Source organism: Corvus moneduloides, chromosome 10 (assembly GCF_009650955.1).
Source record: "Corvus moneduloides isolate bCorMon1 chromosome 10, bCorMon1.pri, whole genome shotgun sequence".
NCBI lineage: Eukaryota > Metazoa > Chordata > Aves > Passeriformes > Corvidae > Corvus > Corvus moneduloides.
The window spans coordinates 20,896,130-20,916,005 of record NC_045485.1 but is presented as its reverse complement, the minus strand read 5'-3'; the positions used below and the strand labels follow the sequence as shown (position 1 = coordinate 20,916,005).

Genomic DNA, 19,876 nt, shown 5'->3' with positions numbered 1-19,876 from the left:
TAAGTAATCACACCTGCTACTTTCCATTACATTAAGAATTGCCAGCAAAATGTCATTTTATAGTGCACTTGCTTATGATACACTGTCCAAAATATGTGCTTGAACACATTTAATGTTATCATAACAGGTTTAATAATATGATTTGTTATCAAGCAAGCATTTCTGTGAAGTAAGAAAGTTGGGCTGGAAATATTTTTGTAAGGAAAGCAAAAAGTTGTACCATAAAATCTCTTTTGATGGAGCTCTGGATGATGATGATGTTCTCTCTGCAGAAGGGTGGACCTTGCTACTCCTGTCTCCATGAAAACTGACATCATCCCATTTCTCTATCTGTGTCTGAATATCAACTGAAAAATAAAGAACAGAAATATATGAATCTTCTAAAGAAACTACTGCTGAAAATGTTATCTCCTCTGTTAAATGTATGTTGTAGAGAAAATAATGACACTGAAGACTATATTTTAATATAGCCCAATGTAAAGGAATATTGTGCACCTTTCTAGTTGATACAGTGTGAAAATATTTGGAAATTCACAACGTTTTTCTAAATCTGTTAGTATTCATGGCCAGACCGTCAGTGTAAGTCTTGACTTAAAATCAGTGATTTGTATGTAATTAAGTCAAATTGTAAAAATAAAGCTTATTTTAGAGACTAACATGTAAAAATGACTATGTAGGCAACTGATATTATTCAGTCATATGTCAGACTCACTTTGCAAAGATCAGATGTTCAGCTCCTGTTTGAAAATAAAGGTCTCTAAAAGAATTTCTGTGCTGATGAATGGAAAATTTGCTGCCTTGGTATAAATTACATTTACCTTGCAAATTTCTCAGTTGCACTGCAAGTAATTTAGTTTGGATGGAACTAAATTAAATTCACCTTTTCCAAAGCTTGTCGATAGATCAGGCTTGGCAGGATATTGAGTTGTTTTGGGGATTTTTTTTTCAGTCTGTATAAATATATCTCTCTTGTCAAGAATGGATTTTTTTCTCTGGTATGCATAGATAAAGCAGTATTTACAAATATAAATGTACATTTCTGACACCTGCAGCTCTGAAAAGGACATCAATATGGGCTGCCTCTCATTTGTGTCCTTCACCAATTTCTCATCACACTCCTACAGATTTTTCTACCATTTTACACACCCTGACTAAATTCCTTTTTACAAAGAACTGTCAAAACTTTGTTAGCACACTTAGCGACAACTTAATAGTTATAATGGCAAAGGCAAAATGTAAAATGTGCTCACAGAGTTTAAGGTTTAAAGTGCTTCACGTTGTTTATAATGGGGAGCAAATGTTACACTGCTGAAATGTGGTGCAGCAAAAATTCTGCTGTTGCTCATTATTTTGTGACAGTAGCCAGGAGAAACTCGTGCTAAGCAGGGCTATGGAGCACTGATAAAATAGCTACACTCTTACCTAAATCTAGAGAAGACTTGTCTGCAACTCTGACAGCCTGGACTTTCTGCTCAGAATCCACACTGATCAGGTCAGGATTCTCTGTCTTCTTTCTGTGTGTTGAAGCTTTTAAGCCTTCACTTCTTGAAGGATTCTCTGATTTCTTTGCTTTGTTTTGGGTTTGTAAGACAGGTTCACTAAGATCCAAGAGATCCAGACCTGTTGATAATACTTAGAGACAAAATGTTAAAATTCAGTGTTGTTTTAATTCAAACAGCTCACTTTTAAAGATTTGTTTTGATTGGGGAAAAAATTACTGATGTGTTTGCATTTGGCTAGAGTAGGTGTGTATTTCCTGGCTAAAGATGATGACCAGTATGTTAAAATATGACTGGGGATTTCAGGTGTTTAAGTGATTGAAGTTTAGCAGATTTGCAAAAAAGGCTTTTCCTCTGAAACTCTTAAAGACATCTGAGGTCTTAACGGCTGGGGCCTTCATAGATTTTCCTCTGTTGTGATGGTTCCCTGTACAACTGAGCTTTTAGATAAGATTTTGTTTAATCTTATGATTTATCAAGTGCTGGTAATAGCAGCTTAGGGCACTGCTGTTGTGCCAAAATCCATTTGGGAATAGCTGGAGCACACAGCTCCTGGGGTGGACATGGGTCATAAAGGAATGAAATTATGTTTAGTATGGTTTCTACTGTTGTTGCTGCTTGTCCTTGGGGGCATAAATACGGAACATAAAGTCTAATGCCATTTCTATTAAGGACTGTATCAGTATGAAAGGAATGTTCAATTTCAGTTCTTCTTTTAAAAGTTGCCTGAAGAGTAACATTTACAATTCTTTAGCATGTAAAAGGTAGAAAAACTCCTTCTTTATCATAGTGTTACAGGGTAGGTGTTTTTGACAGATCAATTTGCATTATCTCTTGCAGTGCTTTATCTGTGTTCTTGGAAATCACTGAATTTCATCAATCTTCATAGAATAAATTTTTATTTTATTATTAACTAAATCTAATTAACCCACCACCCCAATCTGATAGATATTCAAGGCAGATATAAAATGTACAGGTACATTTCAAAACAAACACCATTCTTAAACAATCTGAAATAGTTTTATTCACCCCTGTAATAGCTTCAGCTATATTTTTAAAGGGAAAAAATATTACTTACGACTGTTATCTAATTCAGTATTTCAGCTTTTGTTACTAGAACTTGCATGCTGCTTTAGACACATTAATTAGATGTGAAAATAATCACTCAGCTGTCAATTATTCATTTAATAATTTGCATGTATATAAATTTTAATTAAATGGCTTCTAAAAAGCCAAGTCCTTCCATGAAACAGCAAGAGAACACAGAAGTGCTGTGTTGATTTTATTGTCTCTCAGTTGATCTGCTCAACAGCATCGATTACCTTTGCATAGATACTGAGTAGGAGGGGGCCAATTTCTAAAAATACTTCCAAAGGACAATATACTTCAAATAGAATTCAGTATAATTCAGATGGTTTTCAGGATTCACTCTTACTTTTTGTTATCTTCTCTACTACCTCATTGCAATGCAAAGGAGGTAAGCAAAATCTTAGATCCTTTCACTAATAAAGAGTCTGAACTCAGCCTGGATAAAGTGTTTTGATACCTCACCACTTTTTCTCTCTAACACCTCATCCAAGATTTCATTTAAAAAAAATCTTTCTAGAGTAAGGAATGGGTTTGATTAAAATCAGACTAAATGTGGCTTTCCGAAGAGGTTAAAATTTTGCAAACCCAAATACCGAGAATTGATTCAAGCTCATATGTACATCCTGTGAGACTTAAACAAATTGCCTTAATTTCAGCCCCAAAGATCTGCTAGAATTGATGTGATCTGAATCACATCAGCTTTCTCCTAAAATGTAACGAACAGAGTTTTTCTGCTAACAGGTCAGGCAATTTTAATGCCAGTTTGTGATTTTGTGCAAACTGTAACAAACCAAGAAATCACTTGACAGAAATGTGCCGTAATTAAGCTAAAACTAAAACGATTTTTCTCTAGTGAGGGATAGTAAAGAATGTTGTTTACCTGCAGTATTCGATGTTACAGGCCTTGCAACAGCTTCTGGCTTAGTTTCACAGAGAAAGTCATCAATGGAGGGGCTCAGGAGGGGTCTGCTCTCCTGTTGCTCATTCACCAGCTAGCAACAAAGAACCCCAGGTCATAGAGCATTCTTGGGATGCAGAATTTACAGAGATAAAACATATTCTCACAATATCATGTGCTTTATTTTTAATTGTGAGAGTAAGATGTTGCAATTAGAAGATGCACAAATAGCACTGGGATTGAAATAAAAAAAGCTTTAGTTACTCTTTTGGGGCAAAATTATATTCCAGTTTAACAAATCACACAAAAATAAAGCAGCAAGATGATTTTTCCTTAGCAGTTGTTGCATACTATTGCTTATAGGGCTAAAGTTACAGGGCCTGATGCAGCTCCCTTCAAATCCATGGTGAAGGTGCCCTTCTCTTTCACCAGGAGGCTAAGCAGGGCTTTCTTTTTTGGAAGTGGCCTTTTTTTTCCCCACAAGTAACATGCTCCCTCACAGAAATTCCACAATAGCATTTCACCTTGCAAATAAGCATTAGCCCATTAAACAATAACCTGCTGAGGCAGGAAACATTTCTCTGCCGTACAACAACATGTGAATGACAGTGAATGGAGCCTGGTGAGTGCATGAACTTCCTGCAGGAGTTCTGACTGTGGGAAGACTCATAAAACACCTTTTATCTAGGAGCAGTTTTCCATTTTTAGTTGCATAAATGCATTGGTGTTCTGCTACTTGACAGAAATCTCTGTATTTTGGGCTATTTAATGTATGATGAATTAAAAAGACAAAACTGTACAAGTCTCAGGAATAAAAGTCTCCTCTTTGCCATCTGTCTCTGATTAGAGGATCAAGACCTAAGCTGAGCTGGAGGGATGTCTGATGGCGTGCCCTGCACTAACTTTATCTTAGTATCTTAAGTTTTTTCTCTGAAAAAATATTTTCCCACTGTTGCTTTTGTCTGGAGCTTTTTCAGCTTTATTTTATCCCCTCCATTCTTCTTCTTGCCCCTCTGTTCTAACTCTTTTTCCATTGCTGAATTTTCAAAATTTTCTCTCAGATACATTTGAATTTTTAAATTTAGGATGCTAACATGGACTAAAAGTGGCCAAAAAGGGTATTTACTCATCCTCATATTTCTTAAATACTGGCCCTGAGCTACTCCAGCAGCAGGATTATCTCTAAAGTTATTACAGCAAACCAGATTAGGTTCACTGCTGTTCAGTACTTGATTTCTGCATTGCAAAGCTGCAGCAAAATACTGGAGCTATTGAAATAACAAGCCCACTATTTTGATGGATTAAACATTTAAGCTGATACTGCTGTGTGTGTGCACAAATGCTTTTTCCCAGGATCTCAGAGTTTCGCACTAAAATACCAATTTCCATGAGCACCATGGAAGCCAGATGAGTGATTGCCTGCCCAGATGAGTGCAGCACAATGTGCAAATGTGGGCTCTGAATTTAGAAATCTGTCCCAAACTCCAAATGTACATGTGCTAAACCCAGACTGCAGATGCACCTCACCAGGGACCTAATCAGGGGGAGTTTGACTCTGGATTGACTGTCCAGGGTGCTGTCTCATTCAATGCACAGAAGGCACTTGCTTAATTTGGTAAATCTCATCACTTGATTGGAAATTGCATTTATATCAACTGCACACCTTTGATTTCCATTATCCCCAGGTCTACAAATTTACCTAATGCTGGTATTTAAGACTAAAGCAGACCTAATTTTTCTTTTTATGATTTGATGACAGTCCTTACTCATGACTATTTTTGAAAAACATGAATGTGGATGCCTCAAGAGTTAAGTCTTATCCAAACTACTTTTAGTATTTTAAAATTTTATCCAGATATCAGTAAAAGTTGCTTGTTATATTTTTCTTTCTGCATTTACACAGCATAAGGAAAAGTCCTAGACCATTTGGAGAGGGACAGGAGGGAAGAAATAAGAAGTTCTGTAGGAATCAGTGTAAATATAAAACCTTATAGGAAGTATCTATAAGACTATCAATGGGGTGCATTATCACATAAGATTCAGGTGCTTATCAAGTTTCCCATTACATTCCATGGAAATTTTCTTTAATAGGAAAAGAAAGGGGAAGGATGAAATGATGAAAGATTATGAGAACCAAAGCACCCAAGATCACTCATTGCAGACAGTGAAGAATAGAAAATCTTAAGATCAACTGGAAAGGCAACTTATTGCCCAAACCTGCTGCAGAGGTCAGAGGATAAACTCTGGGAAGACCAGAAATAATGCTAAGAATCAGAGTTGTGGAGGGGAAGGAGACAAGAATCAATAAAGATCTGAATTTTTCCAAGGTCTAATTGAAGCATGAGGTCTGATAATTTTTTTCCCTTTTCAAAGATGTTTATCATGTCCTTAGAATTTTCTTTATTATGTTTATTAGATTTATTACATTTTAGAGGAAGACTAAAAGAGTTTGACTTGCTTAGACTGACAAAATGAAGATTGAGTAGGAATGCAGCTATTCCTCATGTACACACAAAGGGACAGTGGTCAGATGACACTGGAGGAGGAAAGTTATGTCAGCTGTAGAGAAATGTTGGCCCGGTAACAGAGTTCAAAACTGGGCATGAGTACATCTGGTCTGGGAATTAAAAGAACTGACCTATCACAGCAATGAACTGTATGAACAGTATTCTTTTTTTTACTGTAGGGGGACAAAATGCCCACCTATTTAAAATGGCTTTTGCCAAGCCTTCTACACCCCTGTTTATGACATGACTGTGACCCAGAGGATGCCTCCTAGTCCTGTGTCCTGTGCTCCCATGGCTAAGGACTAGAAGCTGTAGGAATGTCTTACTGAAAGGTTTGCTCCTGTGAAATAGAATCTGCTTTTAACTCAAACATTTGGGTCAAAACAGATAGCAAATACATGACCATGTCTACTAATTCTCAATAAACACAAATTACGTGTGTATAGCAATAGAAAATATAAGAAAATATACTATTTTGATGTGAAGCAGACATTTAATGATGAATTAAGACTTAACAAGTAAGAGTGCCATGAGATGATATTTTTATTTGTAGAGAAGTGGGCAGTGGGGCAGGTTTCTGACATTATTGTGTAAGCAGTGCCACTTGTTAAGCCCTTGGTCTCACACTCGGTATTTCATTTTGCTGCCTCATATACTGTACCAAATTTATCCCTCACTTAATACTGCTCAAGTTATTAGAGTTATATCAGGCCTGAATTTGGAGTAGTGCATAAAAGATTTATGAGATGAAAACTATGATCTATATTAAACCAATAATTTATGGTTCTCAAGCACCTTTCAGGTTGAAAATCACAGAATGCCTTAAAACACTCATGAATCAAGCCCGGCACCAGCACAGAGCTGAGGAGTATTATCTCTGTGTTGCAGATGAGGGAAGCAAAGTGAAATTAGGAAAGTCACCCAGCATCTCTGGGTGCTGGAGAAGCAGCACTTGGGGGCAGGAGCAGGCTGGCCGATCCCACACTGGATTTATGTGCCCAATATCTGTACACACGCCAAGGGGTGCAGACTCAGCCTGGGAAAATGGGGGTTTCTCAATACTAATTTAGCCAGTGGGTGCCATAAATTCTCATAATGTCTCTAGGAACTTAAATTTGCTTTATAAGATTGACTTTAATTAAAGAAGGAGCCCATGCACTCCTTTAATTGAGGGATGTGTGAAATCTGTGGAGGCTGATATTCCCTACTACCAACACATCTGAAGAGACTCATCCATAGTATAAGATACTCCTAAATTCAAATGAGTCTTCCGGGAATAGCCCAACAGAAAAAGGTGGTTTTCTCATCCCAGTACTGCTACTGGAATTTGTCATTCCAAAAAGCATGTAAGTGGGGCTTCTGGGTGCTTCAGGAGAGATATTGGGAGAGTCCAAAGAGTCTGATATCAGCCCCACTGCTTCAAAATACTCAAAGCAAGGATCATTTAACAGTGACTGTAAATTATGGTCCTTCCATCCCATTGTATATACTCTCTTACTGCATTCCTGATTTTTATCTGTTTGCAATGCACAAAGCATGCTGGTTTGTTTCTTTTTTAAATTTTACTAGGGCAAAACATAATGCTAGTCTTTAAGATAAACTATTTAGTCTCTAAATTGGGGGAGAGGTTTCCAGTCAGGCATGGGCAGCTAATTAGCGCCTATGTTTTGAGCACAGAGTGAACTAGTTCTCTTAAATTAAGTGCCTAAATTCCCTTCATGTTCAATAGGGAGAGATAAATGCCTAGAAAAGCAACTCCAGAGGGAGATTGTGCCTGCCCAATTTAGGCTGTCCCTCAGGAGGCTCTCAAAGGCACCTAGCTTTCCCCTGGCTATATATGGGATTTATTTTAGAAGGACTGGCTCAAGAGGCATCTAAAATTTATATGTAATTCGCTACGGAAGTGAGTTGGATTGGATTTTGGATTGAATCCATTTTTTCACCTGAGCCTGATTGAATTACTCATGGCACTAATTTAAGAAGCCCCAAACTACTACTGGGTAATCCCCTGTACAGTTCAGCAGCAAAGCTGCTCCTGGGCACTGAGACTTTTTCCTGTACTGCCCAATCAGGGTGGTGAGAACGTGGTTGAGCTGCATCAGTGACATGAGCTGCTCCAGAAGGCTCAGAGAGTGGTAATGAACCTGTGGTCCTGAGCATGGGAGAAGGCAGGAAACATCTAACTCAGATTTTCTACTGGAAAAATTGTATTTTTGAACTTTGTTCTGAGAAACTTGTCTGCTCTTTGGGTGAGACTGGACAAACAGGTAAAAGAGTCAGATCGATTCCAGCAGCTTGTAAGTGTTATGCTTAGGCAGAGGCATCAGCTCATTTCAATCACTAATAATTTTTATGATACACAGCAATGGTTTCCTGACAGACAGGTTTCTGCACATCGCTGGCACCCCAGGATCTTTGGTGGCACTCACTGGGGTAAGAGGAAACAAATCAATTGATTTCTACTACCTGGCTCTTTCTAAAAACTAGTAAATGGGAACCACAACTGGAAATTGAGGTTATTGTTTTCTAGAGCATAACTGGAAGTACTGGCCTGAGAGTTGTGCCTGTGGATCACTATCTTGGCAGGGTAAGAACTGGAAGACTTCCTTTTCTGGTTGCAGAGGGATGTTTGGAGAGGGAACTCCTGACAAAATCAGTGGTCTTGTGATAAAATTTAAATTGCAAGAGTTTTGGTTTTCTTCTTTTCTTACTTTTCTAGTATGTTAATAAAGATTTCACAATCAAAATTACTGCTTCACACGCTTTATTTACTCTTGTATAGTAAGTGTGATTACTTCTTGGCTTTTTACATCATCCTTGTGCCAGAGTGGTACATTAATTTTTCTCTGTCACTACTATGAATGTACTCATATTCCGATTAAGCTGACTTGAGAGCCAAGTATTTGGTTTTCACCAGAAGAGAGAGTCGATTCACACAGCATCTAGTGTAACTGACTTCCACCTCACATGAATTGTGGGAAGCTCTAAAACTGAGATGAATTCATTGCACCCTCTTGCAAAGAGCACTTTGGTGTTGCTGCCTCTCTGAAGACCAGCCCTGCTCTCCAGTGCTCTGTTGCTAGGTAGTAGGAAGGGTGTGGAGTGGCCTGTGAATCAGAGGTGGCAATTTCTTACCTGAAATCACACAAGCCAAGTCACCCACCGGGACTTATGGCTGTCAGGATTTGTGTGGAGTCAGAGAAGCTGTGGGAGGATGGCTATAGACACTGCACTGGATATTGAATTCAGGTGCCAGCTGTATTGTTTAAAACCCTTGTTTATGTTGCACCTCCACAAAGAGCAGTTGCATTGCTGGGTGACAGCTCTTGTTGTGATCTCTGTGTCACACCAACACCCTGCCTGTGTTTCTACATGCTGAACTGTGCAAGTTATGGTGTATTGTTGCAAGGTAAAATGAAACATCTCACAGTTCAATGTCTCCTTCCCTCTGTTCCGCCTGGTCTGTCTAAAGGAGGTTTAACATGCGAGTCATGTCTGGCTCATGCCTTTTGGCCTGGCTCCAGCAAAGCACTTAAACATGCTCTGCAAAACTCAAGGTTAAGCACATGCTTAACTATCCTGCTGGACCAGAGCCATGGGGGAAGAAGAGGAAAGTTACTCTTGTCATATTTTAACTGTGACTGACAGTTTGGTCTTTAGCCACACAGAAATGTGATTTATTGTAAATCTGCCTGTTGCATTCACGCCTGCATGCTCCACGCACTTTCTTAAGTTACAGGAAGGTGTTATCTAAAATGGAGTGCCTCCTCCTCCTGAGTGTTAGAAGATTTCATTGCTCATTTGGCCATGAGTTTTCTTTGTGGTGTTACCTGGTGATTTCTGTTTTAGCCTCTCCCCTCCCCATACCATTATCTAGGCTGAAGATCTACAACAGGGATCAAAGACAACATTTTGTCATCACCACAGATAATTTGAGATCATTGCTGTTTCTTTGCATATGGGCTGTAACTGCTTGAAAAGCACATGGATTTTTTTTGTCCTTTCTGTGGATTTTTCTTCTCAAACTATGTTCTGTAGCATATCTAGAGTCAGGCTATGGTTTTGGATGTGCTACTGTGCTGATCACAGGAATCACTTGGCCTTTCCCTTTAGGAATCCGTCATGGAATGTCTGGCTGCTTTGGGATGTTTTCAGCAAACTGAAGAGCTTGAAACTCATAAGTGGTTTGTGAACTGCAATTCAATAGAACACTTTCACTGAAAAACCAGCAAGTTCAGTGAATCTAGAACAGTAGCTCATGGTTTGCAACTCTTCATCAGGACAGTATATTCATACCCAGAGTATTCATGAATGAAGAGCCAAGAAGTTTCTGAAAAGTAACTCCTATTAATTAATATAAAAACCAGAGCTAAACTGGTATATTATATTATTCACAAAAAAGTTTGTCCAATCTTTCTGTCCTTAAGGAATAGTAAGGCATTTTACAATGTATGAAACAGTATGGTTAATTTTTTTACTTTATTAAAAATATGACACCATCAATTCCCATGATAATTTCAAATTAAAACTGTTATTTCATGGAAAAATGTATTTAATTTATGTGACAGAGAAATCTACATAACTTTAGGAAAGCAGCCAATTTATGACTTTTAAGTATATTGTCAAGGCAATTTTATTGTACTCATGAGAGTATTTCTGCTGAAATTATGCATATGGCCCTAAAAGCAATACGTGTTGAGCAATATTTAATTTAGAGGTAAAGAACCAATTAATATTTGTACTACTAAGCATGCATTTATTCATTTTTTTATTTCATTTTTTTTGTTCTTCATGTATTTACCCTGTCCTAATAATAGATGAAAAAGAGCTATCAGTAGGACTTAGGTTGTGTCCCCTGACAAACTACTCAAAGCTTTTATAATAAATCAGATTTGAGATGTATAGAACATACTGCCTATGAATTTATCATTAATCCTTTAAAAAGAATCAAAAAATAGGATCTCAAGCCTAGTTATCCCAACATCAGTGAGGAAGTCGCTACTGTTTTTAGAGGGCAGATTGGAATGTACAACGAATTCAATCCAGACTTTGATAATGACAATAATTCAAACTGGCATGATTTTTGTCTTTTTTACTTGAATGTATTCCACTTAGTTAAAATGCAGTGAATTCTGGTTTATGTTTGTGTGAAAGAGAAGGGAAGCTAGTTACATCCACTGGAACATCCCACCATTCTGTTATGATGTTACTGAGAAAACATTTATGGAGTGGGCTGGAAGTCAGTGCAAGCCTAATGCTAAGAAGCTTAGAATGAACATGATTGATTCAAATGGGACTGTTAACTTTATATGGAAAAGTGTGATTATGCAATCAAATTCATGTAGTGAGCCCTTGATACACACATCAGAAAATCTACTAACAACATTGAGAGCTGAATATTAGCTATCTTTAATCTGTTTCCCTTATAAAATTGAATGGGAGCATTTAAAAATCTCTTGTTAGAGATTATAAAAAAACCCCCAAACAACCCACCAAAACCCACAAAAAAGCACCAGAACAAAACAAATATAAAAAAAGCCTAACAAAGCAAGCAAAAAAAGAAAACTAAACCTAAGCAAAAACACACCACCACCACCAAAATAAGTAAACACATACATACATACATACAAACATATATAAAAGCAAATGAAAACCAAAACAGTGGAATTTAGGCAGTGGAAATGTTTGAGTATTTTATTCACAAGCCCTTAAGCAAATTTAAATGTGCTTAGATCAACTAAGTGTTGGCATGCAAATGAAGTTCACTTAAAAAATAATAGTTCCTACTCTGAATACTAACTAATACCTTAAAGACCATAAAAAAGCCTTAAGCATCTGGTGGAGTTAATTGGGGTGTAGTCACGCAACATATCTCTTTTTCTGACGTGTGCTGTAGCCTGCATTTTTCACAGGGGAGGACGAATTTCAACATGTTTCTTATAATGTAATTCCAGCTTTTTAAATTCCTTCTTTCCAATTCAAATTCTAAACCTTAAGTGTTCTGTAGGTTAACTTCTTAAATTATAAGTGCTCGAGATCAAAACTGCTCTGAGCAACGTCTGTGTGGGTCCTGTAAATTCTAAGTAGGCAGCTCCTGTATTTTTCAGTCACAAGCAGAAGTGGGGAATAGCTTTCAAGATATATTTTGCATTTCTTTTTCCTATTGGTGAAGTTTTCATGGAGTCCCATTTCTGTTCCATATAACTCCAGAGTATATTTGCCACAGGATTGTCATGGATGTCAATCCCTCCCTGCAGTTCTTCTTTATTTCTGTTATCTTTATAGGGATCCTACCATGAGTAGCAGCTTTCCAACCTGTGTGCTCTGATAAGGAATCTAAATTAGGTGTGATGGACCTGGGACAAATAACTCCTGTGACACTGTGAGATTCCTTTTGTTTTTGCTGGCAAAGCACTTAAGCTTTTTTACTGCTCAATAAAGCAGTTAATCATATTTTAAAGTATAAGTCTGGGTTGAAGAATGTGATTGAATCAGATCCTTTGAAGTTCACTGACCTGTAGAAAATTGGGAATTTCATAGCTGACTGCACAATTAAACTTTGACTTCAGGGCATATTTAGGTTTAAATTTCTCATTAGAAAGTAATTCTGAAGCAAGGTTTTTTTCTCCTGACAAATGCAAAAAAGCTGTGAAGAGGTTAAACAAAAATTTTATTTTGCAATTAAAACCAAATTTATGCATGATTTTTCTCATTTATTTCTCTGCTTCAGGTAGAAGTAATTGGTTCATAGCTCAATATCCAGTTAATCTTTGAACCTTCAGCAAGCTTTCTTACACATTTTCTAGGTTTTATTCATATGAAAAAAATACCTTTTTTTCATTTGTCCCAGTCTCTTATGAATTATCTTTTAAAAGATAAAGGGAGACAGCAACATGGATAGAGTTATATTCTACAAAATCCTGTTAAAACTGAAAGATCACTCTCTGGATGCTTAAAGTATTAAATTTGGCAGCTACTGAATCCTTTTTCACACTAGTAAGTGTAAAGAAAGTGACTTTTATGGAAGGTAATTGAGACAGAAAGACTGGATTACAAAAAATAAATACTGAAAGGTCTATTCAATTACCAGGAATACCCCTCTGCTTACTGTAGTACATTCATTACTGCTGGAATGGTGATTGAGATTCCCAGTTGCCATCTACTGCCACTGCCCCACAGGAGTCTGCAGTACTTTTTTGGTTCATGTTATTTGAAAATTTGCCTCCAGATCTGATGATATAAAATAATCCAGGAATTGGAAACTTCATTTAAATTTAATTCACAGTATTTATGTCAAAAGACAGGTGTCATATTTTACAAGCTGGGCTTTGCTAGGAGCATTACAATAAAATGTGACTATTTATCTGTCTTGTTCTGTGCTGGATAGGTTTTTAACATTTTACAGAGGAAGAGAGCAAAGAGACACATTTTAAAATACAAACTCAGGGGCCTATGTACATTATCACTATCAAAAAGAGGTTTTAGAGACTCTTCTTTATGTATCAGATTCCAGTTATGCTTCCTGTGGAGTCTGTGTCCACAGTCAGACATAATTAATCCTCCATTCATCAAGGATTTTGGAAATGGGAGATTTTACTTTTTTTCTCTAAGAAAAGCCAGTGCTCCTCTGTCTGGGCTTGATCCTTGAATTTCACTTGCAGGTTTTTTGCTTAGGTGGCTGTGATGTTGGAGCAGCAGAGATACCCAATGTACTTAATTCTTCCTGCGATGTGGATCTGCCCACACTGGGTTTGGTGGTGGTGAGAACTTTGGAAAGACCAGACTTTATTCTCCTGACCCATCTGTCTTGGGAAGTTTGCAGTCAATTTGGAACTTGTTCCACCCTGTGAGCAGCAACCACATCCATCTGTTTCATCATGTAAAGAGCAGAGACAGACACTGGGATGGGGATGGTTGACACAGCAGAGCACTATCCTGCATGGATGGTTGGGATGAGGGGTTCACATGGACACACTGCAGTGACAGCATCTCAAACCAACACTTCAGCCAGACAGTTAGGGGACAAATGACGTATGCAATGTGGTCGTACAGCTGCACATCACACATACATGATGCAGAGATGGCTATGGAAAATACTCACTTTTTCACTTGATTCTGCTTCCTTTTGGCTTCTGCACCCCTTTGGTGCATAGCAGGGAAGTAGGTATTTGTGTTTAGTGGAAGAAATTACACTGACTAACAGACACAAGCATTTTACTCATAAATTTATCATAGACTATTGCTGAGGAGACTGACAGACAGCCACTACAAATGGTGAGTTAAACATTTAATGAACCCAGGCTGAACTCCTGGCCCTGTTGAAGCCAATGGAAGTTTTGCATGTCAATTTTTTTTGGGCGCAGTGAAGTTTTAAAGGGGGCAGCATTTTATGTGGGTTTCTAATTGTTTGTTAATCACTAAGTAGAAAATCAGAAATGATGCCTTAAACAGAGCATGTTTTTCCTCTGTGCAGTTTCTTCATAGACATTGGAGTTCACCATGAACAAAACCTGGTGTTCAACAGGGGCTGAGGAGGAAGTGCCAGACCTGGTTTCCAAATTAGTAGATGGTATTTCTAGAATGTGTATTAGTGCAGCACATCTGCGACGCTCTGCTAGAGAAGTACGTGCTGGTGTGTGTGCATCTTAGAACTTTCTAAAGCACAGCGGCTGTTATCCTAAATCATGAGTGGAATAAAATAGGACTGTGGATTTTGCTTAAGGCTCTCACATAAAACAACTTCCAGCAATTTCCATTCCTGATGAGCTGGAAGTATTTGTGTGCAGTAAATATCGGCAGGAAACTAAATGCACTTGCCTGGGGAACAAATTCATGTACGTGAGCAACATGAGGGAATAAAATCCACTCTTGTAACAAGAGTGCTGTGATTTACAGTTGTGTTCAGCCACTGTCTTCAAGAAACTAATGGAACCACCTTGGCAACTCCAAGGTATGTGTAAGGTTTAGTGTGGGGACATACGTCCTTCCTTCAACTGAAGGTGTAGAAATGAAAGCAATGAGATGTGCAAAGTCACATATTCTGATCCAGACCAGGAGCAGAGCCCCAGTGAGAGCTTAGGAGTGGGATCTGAGATATTGGAAATGACACTAATGTGAACTGGTTGTTTCTTATTTTACTATGCGCCAATGGGAATATTTCATATATGAATTGCAGATGAGTATTTATGGCAGGACAATTGATGGCATGAGTTAGAACCAAGATTTTAAACTAGCTTTAAACAACTTTCTGGTTACTGAACTGGGGAGTAAAATGCATTTTCGTTTAAATTTTCATGTCAAAACATCTAAAGCCCCATTATTTACCCCAGGCTACTTCCCCCCTCAGTGAAGCACTGGGATGCCACTGGCGCGGGATGGGTCACCCAGTGGGGCTGGGGACTCGCGCAGCGCCCGCGGCCCCCTCAGAGCCCCGCGCTCTGCCCACCTGGGATGCCACAGTGAGGAGGGGCTTTTCTTCTGCAGACTCCTCCCTCGGAATCTCCTTCATCACCATGGCCACAGCCTTATCGGCTGCCCTAGCGCCTTTGCCCTACAACAGCGAAACCAACAATGGCGCCAAGTCAGCAGCGGGCTCCGACCGCCTCCCGCGCACGCGCACCCGACCCAGCCCGGCGGGACGCCGGCCGCGCCTGCGTCTGGAAGCGAAGCTTGGTTGGAAGCAGAACACACACACACTGTTTAAAAATAGTAATAATAATAATGATACAACAAATGGTCCGTCAACCCAATGGTTAAGGAGGCAGTTGGGGTCTAGCCGTGGTCTGGTGGCTCGTTAGAGTTGCCTCAATGAAGTCAACAGGAATCCGGCATTTTCCTGCTGGGCCAAGGCCTGCTGGAATTTCCCCCAATGCCAACCTTCTGCAGGATAGGATCCTGCAAGGATCCTGCAAGGACTGAAGGATCAGCCCCTTGATTTAATTTTATTTATCCAAAAGTTTATATCCAAAATACCTCTTTGTGGGCTTTTTGTCATTTTGTTTTTCTTAAAATAGCGTCACGCAGAGTTTTCAAATAAAGCACAGCTCCTTGTTGTTCACTGAGGCAAACTCTCCCTGAAATTTGAATGTATAATCTGGACCTACAGAGTTTATAGCTCTAGTAACATTCTAAAAAGCAATTTACATCATATAAACGGTCTAGGTTTTTGCTAACAGAACATACGGAGCCAAATTCTGCCATCGCAGGCATTGCTACAGCTCTCCCCAAAATGATAATTGGTGTTGAACTTACTGGATTTTTTTTTTTAAAGTCACTTTTCTTAAAATTCACTTGATACATTGTAAATATTCTGGACAAAGTTAAGATATTTTAACATTATTTTATAAACAATAGCCAAACAAAAAGTGCACCAACATTATGTGCCATGCTGTTTGATGCCATTCTTTTTATTTAATGAGGGTCTTTATCATCTTGAATTCACATGGGTTTCTGTATCTTGATCTTTGGTCTTCTTTTGATCTCTGCCTCTTGCAAGAGACAGAGAAAGTTGGAGCTTACACATAAAGCATTGCAGCAGAGCTGTGTTATGCCAGTGACCCTGGGCAGGTCCTTATTATTATACTTTAAAAAGCTCCCATTGATTTCCATGGAAGTTTTAGCTGTGCAAGGACTGCAGGATCTGGCTCCATAAAAGAAGTATTTTACACTGGACTTAAATATATTTAAATCCTTAAAAGTCTATTAACAGAAGGGGTTCTTTACTAAGACATCATATACAAGAATTACCTTCACTAGCAGTGTATTCTGTGTCAAGTAAACCCCCACTATTGCTTATACTGAACTACAGATTGTTTCAGGAACATTTCATCAATTGCAGGTAAAACCATTACGTTCTATTGCAGCTTCTAAACGGATTTTATTACTGGTCAGGTCAATATTAGATTAGCTTGCTTGTGCAACACATCACATATACCCTACAGAGAGTTCTTTGCATGCTGCAAGAAATTCTCAGAGCAGAAGTGTCATAAATGATAAGCATGCTGGATTTGTGATGCCTTTGATATCCAAAGAACTGCAAAGTCATTGTAAAATTAAATATATTAAATTCAATGATAATTATATTTAATTGGTAAGCATATCAAAGGTTCTGGGCCAATTACATGTTTGTTCATGATTCATATGACATATTCCAGGTCTATGAAGCTTGTTTCCAGTATGACACATGAGCTATCATTAGCTAGCACTAATAGCATGCTACTGGTCTTTAGAAAATGTAGTCCTTTTGTGCTGAGTTCTAGAACAAAATCGTTTATCAACTAGGAAGGATGCATTGGAAGGCATGCAGTGCTTTTTATTTCTTGCAGAGTAAAAACCCACCAAAGCAAAGGTCAGGTCACTTTTTTGAAGACAGAGCCACTTTTTCTTCAAGGTTTCACCTACTGCCTGAAAAGAGTCATGATACTCATATTAGTGCCTGCTGTTCATCCTCCACACACGTAACTGCAAAGCCCTGGGAGTGGCTGACACCAAATATAAAATCTTTCTCACCAGTTTAAAGTGGCCATGCTACAATGGAGAAAAGCAACCCAAATGATACCTGTGTCCTATTTTTAATGAGCAGACTTTGTATATTTGCTAGGCAAAGCAAGTGGTTTGATGGTACTTTTTTTAAAGTTAGATCTTTAACTTTCCTAAAAGACTGTGTGTAAGTCAGGTTGACATTTCTGGCTGCTCAGCCTATGGCATGTAAAACATTTTGAAACTAGAAGTTGGTAGCAATTTCCTGGGTACCAAAGAGAAAGGCAATGCAGTGGGATAGCTTAAATTGTCAGATTCTGCTGGAGAGGTACACAGGGGAGCAATCCACTGGAAAATGCAGCTTTTTATTCTGTTGACTAGAAATTAATATTGTTGTCCTATGTAAGGTAGATAAGCTTGAAAATTTTGGTCTCTCTTCCCTGTAGTGAACACTATGTAGCCAATACTCGCCCATGAAGCAATTAGGCAGAAGAACTGGAGACACATAAAACCAGTTTTTCTATGGTCAGGATAACCTTGTTAGTGTTCTGAACTGCAGCTGAAATGAAAATCTCCAGCACATTTATTACACTAACCATTGAAGAATTATTATTTTTTTAAGGTGCTATTTACTTGGCCTCCTTCAACACTAAGTGTTGCTTCTTAGCAAGCCAAAGTGCTGTGTAAATTTACCTAGTACAGCAGTTTATTGCTCAAACCCCGTAATTCTGTAACAGCTAATTTTACACTTGCCAGGACTTAAAAATGAAGAGTTTGTTGGTAGTGGAGGGTTGCAAGGTAAGTTACTTTCTCATGCAGACCACAGTTTAACAATTTAGTAAATAAATTTCATCATTCCCTATTGGTTTGCAATATAGAAATGGAAACATTTGTGATGTAGAACACAACAACCCATGTACACATAATGACAAACATTAATTGATGAAGGAAAAAATGCATGATTTGTTTAAATGGAACATACTGCTTTGAGAAAAAATGAGAAATGTGTCAATACTTCATTATTTGCTACATTAAAAAAATGCAACAGTTCCTTTAGGTAACATCTCCAAAGCAAAATAAGGAGTAGAGTTCAGAGTATTCCCCTGATGCTAAATATTTATGATAGATTGGGTTCAAAACTTAGTAACAATTTCTCTAGGCTTATCCTTTGGGATCAGATAATGGATAGTAATAGACATTTCCATAGCAGTATGCTGATTTAGCAGGATTTTGTAGGGAAATATTTTTTTCTGCTGCTGTTTCTGAATAGTTTCAAATTAAATTTTGTACAAGTCACACTACTTAGATGTGGTACTTAGTAATGACTATTTAATTAAATTCCTGTAAGAGCATATTAATGTAAATTTCTAGGGCAGCATAAAGTTGATTTTTTTTAAATAAGTGATGCATATACCTTTGTAACCATGCTCATGTATGACAAATATTTAAGTACTTGGGACCAACTGATGACCTTCAGGTCCTGATGGCAGATCAGAATGAACACATGGTCACACTTGAAACATTACTATTTAGTGCAATACTACATAATTCTGTAATTATTTTCTTCATTACAGTGATTTGAAAATTTGTTCTTGCATATGAAAAGCCAACAGCCAGTGCTTTGTAAATGTTTAACATTTTGACAACAGTATTTAAATGATGATTAATTGCAGAAATTCTTTGTTGTCATCTATGCAATAAAAGGATTTTATCTAAAACTATTTCATAATTAGAAGCTTGCTTTTGACAAATATTTAAGGTACTTGATTCCCTAATTCACTTTTCAGGAATATTTATAGCACTTGTTCTTGTGGGAAAGTAAGCAGAAAGAAATGGAGAGATCAGATTTTTCTTTTTTATTTTAGTATGTATACACAGAGAAGGTATTCCTTCTTTACACAGACCTCTGCTGTTCCATTTATTTTCCAAAGAGCCTACTGAGCTGTTTCAGCTTTATTTGGCACACTACAATGCATTGCTGTTCACTGAGCTATGGGAAATCATCTCAACATGGGCATGTTTAAATTTAAACTTCTATAAAATAGAAGTTTTAAGACAGCTTTCCCTATAAAGGAATTTGATAGATAAAAGATGGATCTTCGGGCAGTGCTGGTACAGGTATGACAGGATTTCTGGTTTCATGGGCATCTTCCTTTCTAGCTGAGGAGAAACAGAGTAACACCTCACTGTATTTATGAATGCAATGCCAAAAAATATGGCCAGCTGTCCTGACCTTTCCCACTGGGTTATTGAATTGAAGTGTTTAAAAACAAAATAACAACAAAAACCAGTTCAGAACATTTTGAAGTACCGAACTGCTCTTAAAATATCTTTATAGGTTGGGAGGGCCTTTGCAAAGCAAACTTTACGAGAGATGCATTAGCGAGAACTCTCAGTTTTAGCGG

At 38.0% G+C, this 19,876-nt stretch overlaps 1 protein-coding gene across 13 annotated transcripts in view; it reads right to left on the bottom strand.

The window, feature by feature from the left end:
- The window catches only part of PEX5L (peroxisomal biogenesis factor 5 like), a 108,082-nt gene that overhangs the window by 24,932 nt on the left and 63,274 nt on the right, over positions 1 to 19,876 (bottom strand). For 3 of the 13 annotated variants that reach the window (XM_032120281.1, XM_032120292.1, XM_032120284.1), the window contains 6 exons: positions 17,331 to 17,396; positions 15,439 to 15,543; positions 14,095 to 14,133; positions 3,469 to 3,580; positions 1,423 to 1,632; positions 221 to 347 (listed from right to left, as the gene is read on the bottom strand). In XM_032120281.1, coding sequence (XP_031976172.1) covers positions 221 to 347; positions 1,423 to 1,632; positions 3,469 to 3,580; positions 14,095 to 14,133; positions 15,439 to 15,543; positions 17,331 to 17,396 — 659 coding nt within the window. The remainder of the gene's footprint in view (positions 1 to 220; positions 348 to 1,422; positions 1,633 to 3,468; positions 3,581 to 14,094; positions 14,134 to 15,438; positions 15,544 to 17,330; positions 17,397 to 19,876) is intronic. The other 10 variants (XM_032120288.1, XM_032120290.1, XM_032120282.1 and 7 more) reach the window with 7 other exon arrangements.